General features: G+C 52.6%; 1 protein-coding gene and 1 non-coding gene across 3 annotated transcripts in view; both read left to right on the top strand.

The window, feature by feature from the left end:
- Window positions 1-1,771: 1,771 nt before the first annotated feature.
- TRNAR-UCU (transfer RNA arginine (anticodon UCU)) lies at window positions 1,772-1,858 on the top strand. The gene is given in 2 exon segments: window positions 1,772-1,808; window positions 1,823-1,858. It is a non-coding gene; the product is annotated as a tRNA-Arg (tRNA).
- A 3,984-nt stretch (window positions 1,859-5,842) lies between these two features.
- The window catches only part of LOC116957398 (syntaxin-6-like), a 36,180-nt gene continuing 29,965 nt past the window's right edge, over window positions 5,843-12,057 (top strand). Inside the window, exons 1-2 of one of the 2 annotated variants that reach the window (XM_076056132.1) lie at window positions 5,843-6,051; window positions 6,090-6,151. In XM_076056132.1, coding sequence (XP_075912247.1) covers window positions 6,117-6,151 — 35 coding nt within the window. In that variant the 5' untranslated portion in view covers window positions 5,843-6,051; window positions 6,090-6,116. Of the gene's footprint in view, window positions 6,152-12,057 lie in introns of both variants that reach the window. The other variant, XM_032979517.2, reaches the window with a different exon arrangement.

The following is a 12,057-nucleotide window of genomic DNA, read 5'->3' as shown; positions in this document are numbered from 1 at the left end:
GCCAACGGTGCTAATCGGAGGTGCGGGGGAGGACAACAAGCTAAACACGAAAAGCAGTTTTCAAGAAGTGAGTTTGTCAATCTAGACGATCATTTAAAAGTGCATAGTTCCACTCGCTTCCTGATATCGGAAGGAAGAGCGTTCCAGACGGCCACAAGCGCGTCTGAATGTGCCGCGCGGTGATGGTGATGGATGATGATGGGTGATGATGATGGTGATGATGATGGGTGATGGATGATGGTGATGATGGGTGATGATGATGGTGATTATGGTGATGATGGTGATGGGTGATGATGGGTGATGATGGGTGATCGCCGTCTTTGTTCAGTGGCTGAGCCAAAAGCCGCTGCAGGGAGGATGATTGTGTTCGTGTGGTGATGCTGGTTTATACTCTTTGATGCTCCAAGGTCAACTCGGCCTCAAATGAGTACCTGGTGCGGTGTGGAGTAAACGTCGCCACTGGGGAGACAAAGGCGGCCGGGCGCGGTGCTGCCCACCCCACCACCTCGCTTGCCGTGCCGACCTTTGTGGTCGCCACTCGCTAACTGCACTTGCCCAGAACGTCTGTTAAGGCTTTCTGGGGGATCTTTGCCCGTGAGCCAGCGCAGTGCAGTGGGAAACTCCGAACCCTGTAGGTGGGTGTCGAGGAGGAGCCGTACCCTGGATGCGGACTAATCCCCATCTGTTCCATCTGTGCACAGATTGTGTTTTCTCCCTCCCAACAACAACAACCGCCATTCGCCACTAAGTGGCGGTGACGTCACCACGACGCTTGTGCCAGGCTATGTGCACCTTGAGGCCACGTGAAGTGTCGAACGCCCGCTGGTCACGGGGCAGACCCAGGTGCCACGGGTCGACTGACTGAGATGACTGGCTGGTGCACCACCTGTGCCCCCTACTGTGCCAACCTGCTGTGCTTTAGCCACCCGGCGCTCCGCTCGTTGTTGTGAGCGTCGCTCCTCCGCCCTCCGTTGTTGTTGGAGGGCGACTGCCTCCAACTGCCCAGTAGCGTCCTTCACGAGCCTCCTCCACAGAGGCCGATCTTGACACCGCTGGTACCAGTCATCGGCAAGTCCACTCAGCTCCACGTCCTCCTGTACCACATCACTCCATCTCTTCTCTAGCCCGTGCCGCGCCCGTTTAGCCCCCTCAATCCGGCCAAACAATAGCTGTTTTGGCATGCGGTGGCTGGGCATGCGGGCTACATGACCCAGCCAACGCAGCCTTGCCCGCCGGAGGAGCTCACCGATGGGACTTTGTCCAGATCTGGATCTTGCTCTTCTAAAGACGAGATACATTCCATGTATACTGAAGGGCCATTGCCCGATACGTCGCTTATACATTAATAATATCCAGGCCACAAACACGAGAGCTATACACCACGTGTGGTGGTAGATAGAGACTACATGTGGGAGATACAGAGACCACGTGTGGGAGATACAGAGACCACGTGTGATGGTGGGAGATACAGAGACCACGTGTGATGGTGGGAGATACAGAGATCACGTGTGATGGTGGGAGATACAGAGACCACGTGCGATGGTGGGAGATACAGAGACCACGTGCGATGGTGGGAGATACAGAGACCACGTGCGATGGTGGGAGATACAGAGACCACGTGCGATGGTGGGAGATACAGAGACCACGCGCGATGGTGGGAGATACAGAGACCACGTGGAGTGATGCGGGAGAGATGCAAGCGGCGTGTACTGCCGAGCGGGCTGTGTGGGGTAGCTATAAGAGGGGCTGTGCGGAGCGTGAATCAACAGGTGGCTCCGTGGCGCAATGGATAGCGCATTGGACTTCTAGTGGAGAAGCAGCAATTCAAAGGTTGCGGGTTCGAGTCCCGCCGGAGTCGCGAATATTTTTTAGTAAAAAATTTCCATCCTCGCCCCCCCTCCTCCCTCCCACCGGGCGTGAGTGATTCGAAGCTTCGCTAAAAGTAACGGAGCGCCGTGTGGCTTGAAAATAAACGATTGGCTCACGTGGCGCTGTGATACATCAATTGCGTTTTGGCTGTCGTGGAACTCCCCCTGGGGGTCCCTGACGTGACCCCTCCCCTTCGACCACGTCCCGAACCCGAGTGCCGCCTCGAGGTGCACCTAGCCTGGCACAAAGCGGCGTGTTGGTGACGACACCGTCACTGTGGGTGGCGAACGTCGGTTGTTGTTGTGTTGTTGTTGAATGTTGTGGCCGAGGAAAGTTGTTGGTGGTGGCGCCACGTGGTGGCCGAATGAGAGAACTTCGCCCTGACGGTTCAACGACCACGAGGTTAGTCGCTTTGGCACGACGCTGCATCCAATCGCACGATATAATGACGATTATCGCGATATAATCTTCCACGCAAAGATGATTTCTGCCACAATATAAGACCTCACGATATGACGATTATCGCGATAACAGTTCTTCCCAGATTCTTTGGGGCCGCGAAAATATTAAAACTCGACGATATGGCGATTCATCTTCTTTGGTTCTTTCGGTAAAGTCACCACCACGTAGAATGAGAATAAAATAATAAATTGATAAAATCAAATAACACAAAAATATTCTCACGACGTTTCGGCCACAACACAAGCGGCCTTCATCAGGTGAATGGACGAGACTGTCTCGACGTTTCGGCCACAACACAAGCGGCCCTCATCAGGTGAAGGGACGAGACTGTCTGGAGGACAGCGCTGGAGTGAAAAAGCCACGCTCAGATCACGACCTTTAAGCTGTCAAGGGGTGCCTCTGCGGATGTGTACGCTTTAACTTAGCTATTTCAATGCTCAATTCTATGCTAATTCCTTTGTCAAGGGGTGCCTCTGCGGATGTGTATGCTTTAACTTTAACATAGTCATTTCTGTGACCAGTCACAAGCTAATCACTCAGCCATTTCAATGCTAAATTATATGCTAATTCCTTTGTCAAGGCGCTTTGTTTCTTCTCACACAGCTTAAAGTTCGTGATCTGAGCGTGGCTTTTTCGCTCCAGCGCTGTCCTCCAGACAGTCTCGTCCCTTCACCTGATGAAGGCCGCTTGTGTTGTGGCCGAAACGTCGTGAGAATATGATTGTGTTATTTTATTTTATCAATTTATTATTTTCTTCTCATTCTACGTGACTTTACCGAAAGAACCAAAGAAGATGAATCCTTGCAGTCACGAAAGCTTTAAATCGAGATATGGCGATTATCGCGATATCGTTTCTTCCACGTAAATCCTGCCACGGTACGATATTAAACCTCGCGATATGACCATTAAAGCGATCGATGTTCTTACCCAGAATCGAGGTTTCTTGGGTTAGATCGCGTAACTCTATAAATGTTGTGTCGTTAAACCCGCCACCACCCGACACGGCCAACTCTTCAGGGTTGTCACGTCAAGAGAACGTGGCCAATTCGTCACTAGTACAGCACCAACCGATTGTGTGTTGGAGAGCCAAGCCACAACTTAGCTTCGTCAGGCGACCAGATCTGTGAAGAAGTCTTATTGTTTCGTTCCTAACGAAGAGTAATCTGGGGACGTGACGTCATACGCTCTGTGAGGTGCGATGACGTCATGTAACCTGCGGACGATATTTGTGGCGAAAGCCTCCGTCTTACCACGTGATACGCCGTGTCGAGGACAGCATTGCGGCTATTGGAACTCTTAGCTCAATGAACTATTGTAGCTGTCACAGTGTGGACTACACGGAGCCTCTCTGCTGCTGCGATGGCCGTGCTGGATAGCACCGCGCGTGTGTGGGTCCTCACAAGCGACACACACAAACATCTATATGTAGTACTAGCGACGTGCTGTGATGGAGAGTCGTTTCCCGAAACGTCGCCATTCCAGGGTCAGACCATCGCTTGCAGCAGTGAGTCAATCAGTGGTGACTGAACACCGTGCTGATGAGTCCTGGTAAGAACGAAGCCGGGTCCCAACAGTTATCCATCACTGTATGTGGTTTACCACCGGTCATGGGCCTCCCCTAGGTCGACTCAGCCTCAAATGAGTAACCTGGTGCGGTGTGTAAAAATCATCGTCACTGGAGAGACAAAGACGGCCGGGCGTGGCGCTGGCCACCCACTCCCTCGTGTGCCGTGCCGGCCTTCGTAGGTGCCGCTCGCTAACAGCACTTGCCCCTACAGTCTGTTAAGGCTATACGGGGGATCTTTGTTATTGATGATGATGGTGGTGATGCTGGTGGTGATGGTGATGATGATGGTGGTGATGGTGGTGGTGATGCTGGTGGTGGTGATGCTGGTGGTGATGGTGATGATGCTGGTGGTGATGGTGATGATGATGGTGGTGATTATGGTGATGATGGTGGTGATGCTGGTGGTGGTGGTGATGGTGGTGGTGATGCTGGTGGTGGTGATGCTGGTGGTGATGGTGATGATGCTGGTGATGATGGTGATGATGATGGTGATTATGGTGATGATGGTGGTGATGCTGGTGGTGGTGATGATGGTGATAATGGTGTAGGTGATGCTGGTGGTGATGATGGTGGTGATGGTGGTGGTGATGCTGGTGATGGTGGTGGTGATGATGATGGTGGTGGTGCTGGTGGTGGTGGTGATGATGATGGTGGTGGTGGTGATGATGGTGGTGATGGTGGTGATGATGGTGGTGGTGATGCTGGTGGTGATGATGATGGCGATGATGATGGTGGTGATGCTGATGATTATGATGGTGATGCTGGTGGTGATAATGGTGATGATGATGGTGATGATGATGGTGGTGATGATGGTGGTGATGCTGGTGGTGGTGGTGATGGTGGTGGTGATGATGGTGGTGATGGTGATGCTGGTGGTGATGATGGTGGTGGTGGTGATGATGGTGGTGGTGATGCTGGTGATGCTGGTGGTGGTGATGATGGTGGTGGTGGTGATGGTGGTGATGGTAGTGATGGTGGTGGTGGTGATGGTGGTGGTGATGATGGTGGTGATGATGGTGGTGGTGATGCTGGTGATGCTGGTGGTGGTGATGATGATGGTGGTGGTGGTGATGATGGTGGTGATGGTGGTGATGATGGTGGTGGTGGTGATGATGATGGTGATGATGATGGCGATGATGATGGTGGTGATGCTGGTGGTGATGGTGATGATGATGGTGGTGATGATGGTGGTGGTGATGATGATGGTGATGATGGTGGTGATGATGGTGGTCATGATGATGGTGATGATGGTGGTGATGATGGTGGTGATGACGATTGTGTTGATGACAGTGGTGATAATTGTTTTGATGATAGTGGTGATGCTGGTGGTGGTGGTGATGATGATGATGGTGGTGATGATGGTGATGATGGTGGTGATGATGGTGATGGTGGTGATGATGATGGTGGTGATGATGGTGGTGATGCTGGTGGTGGTGATGATGATGGTGGTGGTGGTGATGATGGTGGTGATGATGGTGGTGATGATGGTGGTGATGATGGTGGCGATGGTGGTGATGATAGTGGCGATGATGATGGTGATGATGATGGTGATGATGATGGTGGTGATGATGGTGGTGATGATGGTGGTGATGATGATGGTGATGATGGTGGCGATGATGATGGTTATGATAGTGGTGATGATGGTGAGCGTGATGATCACGGTGGTGATAATGGTAAAGATACTGGTGGTTGATGCTGGTGGTGATGGTGGTGATGAATAGGAATAGGAGGAGCACCAAGGCGGAGGGAGACGCCCCCCCCACCTCCACCCCACCCCCACGCCGAGTGATCCCCAGCACGGAGGGAGACGCCCCCCCACCTCCACGCCGAGTGATCCCCAGCACGGAGGGAGACCCCTCCCCCCCCACCTCCACCCCACCCCCACGTCGAGTGATCCCCAGCACGGAGGCAGACTCCTCCCCCACCTCCACGCCGAGTGATCCCCAGCACGGAGGCAGACGGGCCCCTTGCGTGCTTTCGCGTGGGAGCCCGGACGCGGAGCTCCGCCGTGGGGATCTCAGCCCAGCCCAGCCCAGCGGCCCAGCAGTGCAGAGCAACCGGGGCCTCGTCGTCCTCAATCCACCTCACCATTCCACCTCCTCGTCCTCACTCCACCTCCTCGTCCTCACTCCACCTCCTCGTCCTCACTCCACCTCCTCGTCCTCACTCCACCTCCTCGTCCTCACTCCACCTCGTCGTCCGTCCCGACTGGAAGGCCATGTCTCTCGAAGACCCCTTCTTCGTCGTGAAGGCGTGAGTGCTGTGGTGGTGGTGTGTGGTGTGTGGTGGTGGTTGTGTGATGGTGGTGTGTGATGGTGGTGGTGTGATGGTGTGATGGTGGTGTGTGGTGGTGTGTTGGTGGTGGTGTGTGGTGGTGTGTGGTGGTGGTGTGTGGTGGTGTGTTGGTGGTGGTGTGTGGTGGTGTGTTGGTGGTGTGTGGTGGTGTGTTGGTGGTGGTGTGTGGTGTGGTGGTGGTGTGTGGTGGTGGTGTGTTGGTGGTGGTGTGTTGGTGGTGGTGCTGTGTGGTGCGTTAGGGCTGTCGCTTTATGTGCGTGTGTACTGTACGCATTGTGTGTGAGCACTGTACGCGCGTCCGTGTCTGTGTGTGTCTGTGTATTTGTGTGGGTGTGTGTTTGTGTATTTGTGTCTGTGTGAGTCTATATATTTGTGTCTGTGTGTGTCTGTGTATTTGTGTCTGTGGTGTTGTGTGTCTGTGCATTTGTGTCTGTGTCGTGTGTCTGTGTGTGTATGTGTATTTGTGTCTGTGTGTGTCTGTGTGTGTCTGTGTCATTGTGTGTCTTTGTCGTTGTGTGTCTGTATTTGTGTGTCTGTGTCTATGTGTGAGTGTGTATTTGTGTCTGTGTCTGTATGTGAGTCTGTGTCTTTGTGTCTGTGTCGTTGTGTGTCTTTGTCGTTGTGTGTCTGTATTTGTGTGTCTGTGTCTATGTGTGAGTGTGTATTTGTGTCTGTGTCGTTGTGTGTCTGTGTCGTTGTGTGTCTGTGTCGTTGTGTGTCTGTGTCGTGTGTCTGTGTGTGTGTCTGTGAGTCTGTGTGTGAGTGTGTCGTTGTGTGTCTGTGTCGTTGTGTGTCTGTGTATTTGTGTGTCTGTGTGTGTGTGTCTGTGAGTCTGTGTGTGAGTGTGTGTGTATGTATTTGTCAGTGTCGTTGTGTGTCTGTGTGTGTATGTCTGTCTGTGAGTCTGTGTGTGAGTCTGTGTGTGTCTGTGTGTATTTGTCTGTGTATTTGTGTCTGTGTCGTTGTGTGTCTGTGTGTGCGTATGCATTTGTCTGTGTGTGTGTGAGTGTGTATTTGTGTGTCTGTGTGTGTGTGTCTGTGAGTCTGTGTGTGAGTCTGTGTGTGTATGTATTTGTCTGTGTATTTGTGTCTGTGTCGTTGTGTGTCTGTGTGTGTGTCTATGTGTGTATGTATTTGTCTGTGTGTCTGTGTGCTCTGTGTGAAGGTGCATGTAGGACTGTAGGCGTGTGTGTACTGTATGTCTTGTACAGTAGGTGTGCGCACTGTACGTTCCTGTTCAAGGCTATACCGAGGGGATCTTTGTCTGTGTGTGTGTCTGTGTGTGAGTGTGTGTGAGTGTGTGTGTATGTGTCTGTGTGTGTGTCTGTGTGTGGGGAGCGGTAGTGTAGCGGTTAGCGCGCTGCGCTATGAACCTGGCGACCCGGGTTCGATTCCTGCTCACGGCCAACACCAGTGACGATTATCTGAACTGGTCCCGGGCCTCCCCTAGGTCGACTCAGCCTCAAATGAGTACCTGGTGCGGTGTGTAGTAAACATTGCCACTAGGGAGACAAAGGCGGTCGGGCGTGGTGCTGGCCCACCCCACCCCCTCGTGTACCGTTCCGGCCTTCATAGGTGCTCGCTAACAGCACTTGCCCCTACAGTCTGTTAAGGCTATATGGGGGATCTTTGTCTTTGTCTTTTGTCTGTGTGTGTGTCTGTGTGTGTGTATGTGTGTGTGTATGTGTCTGTGTCTGTGTGTGTGTCTGTGTGTGAGTCTGTCTGTGTGTGAGTCTGTCTGTGTGTGTGTCTGTGTGTGTGTCTGTGTGTGAGTCTGTGTGAGTCTGTGTGTGTGTCTGTGTGTGTGTGTGTCTGTGTGTGTGTCTGTGTGTGTCTGTGTGAGTCTGTGTGTGTCTGTGTGTGAGTGTGTGTGTGTCTGTGTGAGTGTGTGTGTGTCTGTGTGTGTCTGTGTGTGTCTGTGTGTGTGTCTGTGTGTGTGTGTCTGTGTGTGTCTGTGTGTGTGTGTCTGTGTGTGAGTCTGTGTGTGAGTCTGTGTGTGAGTCTGTGTGTGAGTCTGTGTGTGTGTGTCTGTGTGTGTGTGTCTGTGTGTGTGTCTGTGTGTGTGTGTGTGTGTCTGTGTCTGTGTGTGTGTCTGTCTGTGTGTGTGTCTTTGTGTGAGTCTGTGTGTGTCTGTGTGTGTGTCTGTGTGTGTGTCTGTGTGTGTCTGTGTGTGTGTGTGTCTGTGTGTGTCTGTGTGAGTCTGTGTGTGTCTGTGTGTGTGTCTGTGTGTGTCTGTGTGTGTCTGTGTGTGTCTGTGTGAGTCTGTGTGTGAGTCTGTGTGTGAGTCTGTGTGTGTGTGTCTGTGTGTGAGTCTGTGTGTGTGTGTGTCTGTGTGTGTGTCTGTGTGTGTCTGTGTGTGAGTCTGTGTGTGTCTGTGTGTCTGTCTGCGGTGCCTCAAATATTTGAAGAAGTCACCCCCTGTGAGTGGCTGGCTGAGGTGCCATCTGTTGAGGAAGTACTGAAGGCGATCTGGAGTCTGAGACCAGGAAAGGCATCGGGCAGAGATGATCTCCCAAGCGAAATGCTGAGGGAGGGTGGCGTTTGTGCACAGACTGCCCTATATGACATCATAACAACAGTCTGGACCACTGGACGGGTTCCGCAGGATTGGAAGGATGCCCTGGTGATCCCCCTCTTTAAGAAGGGCGACCGCACAGACTGTAACAACTACAGGGGCATCTCACTCCTCAGTGTGCCGGGAAAGGTTCTGGAAAGGGTTATTCAACATTGCCTTGCCAGGCACGCTGAGGAGAGGCTTGCGGAGCCCCAATGCGGTTTCAGGAAAGGGTGGTCCTGCACAGATGCCATATTTTCTGTCCGTCTGCTACAGCAGAGGTGTAGGGAATTCCAACAAGACCTACATCTCTGCTTTATTGACCTGGTCAAGGCCTATGATAGCATCAGTAGGCCTGGGCTCTGGGTTGTTCTTCGTGCTTTTGAAGTCCCTGACCCCCTGCTCACGATCATTAAGGACCTTCATGATGGTGAGCGGGCCCGGGTAAAACTACGTGGCCGGGAGTCAGAGCCATTCCCTGTACACCTTGGGGTGCGACAGGGATGTCCTCTGGCTCCCACATTATTTAACATCTAGTTTGACCACGTAGTTCGTGAAGCCTGCAATAGTTGGACCGGGAGAATCTCCATTTGGTACAGATATAATGGGAGGCTGATCGATGGCCGGGTGCGGTCAAGGGATGGCTCCCTATTGCTCAACCATGTTACGTATGCCGATGATTTGGTAATAGCTGCTCATTCAGAGGAGGAGTTGGAGACGCTGCTGCTGAGACTGGAGCGTGCTACTAAGAGATGGGGCCTTACCATCAGCCCCACCAAAACTAAGCACCTGCCTGGGTATTTTGTACCATCGGACACTCCACCCCCACAACTCCCAATCGGTGATAGGGCAATTGTGGAGAGAGTGGAGAGTTTCCCATACATGGGCAGTGTGCTTATGACCGGCTCCAGTTTAACAGCAGAGGTCTCACTCTGAATCAGTCGAGCGGCAATATATTTTCATCGGTTGCGTAACGCTGTGTGGAAGTTACCTGGTCTGTCGCTCCGCACTAAGCTTCAGGTCTTCTCGGTCACGGTCATTCCTTCCCTTCTCTACGCTTGCGAAACGTGGACCCCCCTAATGGAACATCTTCGCCGGTTAGAAACATTTAGGCTAGCCTGCCTACGATCCATCCTGGGTTTAACCAGGCTGGATTGTGTGAGGAGCTCACAAATCCTTGAAAGATCTGGGCAAGGTCCCATCGGTGAGCTCCTCCGGCAGGCAAGGCTGCGTTGGCTGGGTCATGTAGCCCGCATGCCCAGCCACCGCATGCCGAAACAGCTTTTGTTCGGCCGGATCGAGGGGGCTAAACGGGCGCGGCACAGGCTAGAGAAGAGATGGAGTGATGTGGTACAGGAGGACGTGGAGCTGAGTGGACTTGCCGATGACTGGTACCAGCGGTGTCAAGATCGGCCTCTGTGGAGGAGGCTCGTGAAGGACGCTACTGGGCAGTTGGAGGCAGTCGCCCTCCAACAACAACGGAGGGCGGAGGAGCGACGCTCACAACAACGAGCAGAGCGCCAGGTGGTTAGAGCACAGCAGGTTGACACAGTAGGGGGCACAGGTGGTGCATCAGCCAGTCATCTTAGTCACTCTATCAGTGGCACTTGGGTCTGCCCCGTGACCTGCTTGCGGGCGTTCGACACTTCACGTGGCCTCAAGGTGCACATGGCCTGGCGCAAGCATCGTGGTGACGTCACCGCCACTTAGTGGCGAATGGCGGTTGTTGTTGTTGTCTTTGTGCGCTGTGTATTGAGGTGTGTGTACTGGATGTATTGTGTGTGTCGCTGCGTGGGCACTGTGTGTCTGTATATTTGTCTTTGTGTGTGTGTGCCTCTCTGTATTCGTCTATGTGCTCTGTATTGAGGTGTCTTGCACCACGGTGGCTAGGAGATGTTGACTACCTCGCCTGGTGTGCAGGAGCTCGTTGGTTTCATCCCGACCCTGACGACGCCTGCTGCTGCTGTCAATTAGGAGTTTGTGTGTCTCTCTCCCCGTGGTCGCGTGGATTTTTCTCTGGGGCCTCCGGGTTTTCACCTCCACATTCAGAATCAACATCACCACCAATCGTTTCGAGTGTTTGCCTGCCGCTATAAATTTCCACACGATGACGACGATGGTGATGATGATGATGGTGATGATGGTGATGATGGTGGTGATGATGGTGATGGTGGTGATGATGGTGATGATGGTGATGATGGCGATGGTATCAGCCACTTGGTTTAGCCGCTCTCATTTGTGGTGGCCAGGTCGCTTCTGACAGAGCTCCACAGCAGTTCAGTTGGTTACGTAAAAAATTGTTGATTTTTTATTCTGGTGGACCATAGGTGCGTGTGTGTGTACTGTATGCATCGTATGTGTGCACCGTACGTGTTTAGGGAGCGGTAGTGTAGTGGTTAGCGCACAGCCAACACCACCATTATCTGAACCTCCCCTAGGACGACTCAGTCTCAAATGAGTGCCTGGTATGTTGTGTAAACTTCGCCACTAGGGAGACAAAGGCGGCCGGGCGTGATTTGTTACCACCCACCCCCTCGTGCCACTGTCCCGGCCTCGCTCGCAGCACTTGCCCGTACAGTCCGTGAAGGCTACACGGGAGATATTTGTGTGTATGCATCGTGTGTGTGTGTGTCAGCACTGTGCCTGTGTATATGCGCTGTTTGTGTGTTGGTTGTGTGTGCTGATACGTACACACTGTGTTATTGTACAGTGTGTGTATGTACGTGTTTGTATCCTGTGTTTGGATCAGTGCGTATGTATGAACTGTGTGTATGTATAGGTACTGTGTGTGGTGTCATGTATGTTCATTGGTCAAGGCCTGTGATACCACCACTAGGCCAGGGTTGTTCTTCGTGCTTTCGGGGTCCCTGACTCTCTGCTCACAATCGTTAAGGGCCTTTATGATGGTGGGCAGGCCCGGGTAAAGCCACGTGGCCGGGAGTCGGATCTTTTGACCTGTTCACCTTGGGTGCGACAGGGATGTCCTCTGGCTCCTACACTCATCTCTTTTTTTGGCCGCGTAGTTCGAGAAGCTTTCCATGGCAGTGCCAGAGGAATTTCCATCTGGTACAGATACAATGGGAGGCTAATATATGGCAGGGTTCGTTCAAGGGATGGCTTCCCACTGGTCATCGATGTTATGTACGCTTATGATCTGTTTTTTTCTGCTCACTCTGAGAAGGATTTGGAGATGTCTGCTGAACCTGCAGCATACTGCTACCATCAACGCCACCAACAGAAAACAGTTTGCCTGGGAACTTTGTGTCATCAAACGCTCCACCCTCTCAACGCCCCATGGTTAATGGGGCAA

This window comes from Petromyzon marinus, chromosome 74 (assembly GCF_048934315.1).
Source record: "Petromyzon marinus isolate PM22_M1 ecotype Great Lakes invasive population chromosome 74, UKy_Petmar_22M1.pri1.0, whole genome shotgun sequence".
Taxonomy (NCBI): domain Eukaryota; kingdom Metazoa; phylum Chordata; class Hyperoartia; order Petromyzontiformes; family Petromyzontidae; genus Petromyzon; species Petromyzon marinus.
This window is presented reverse-complemented; position numbering and strand designations above follow the sequence as displayed.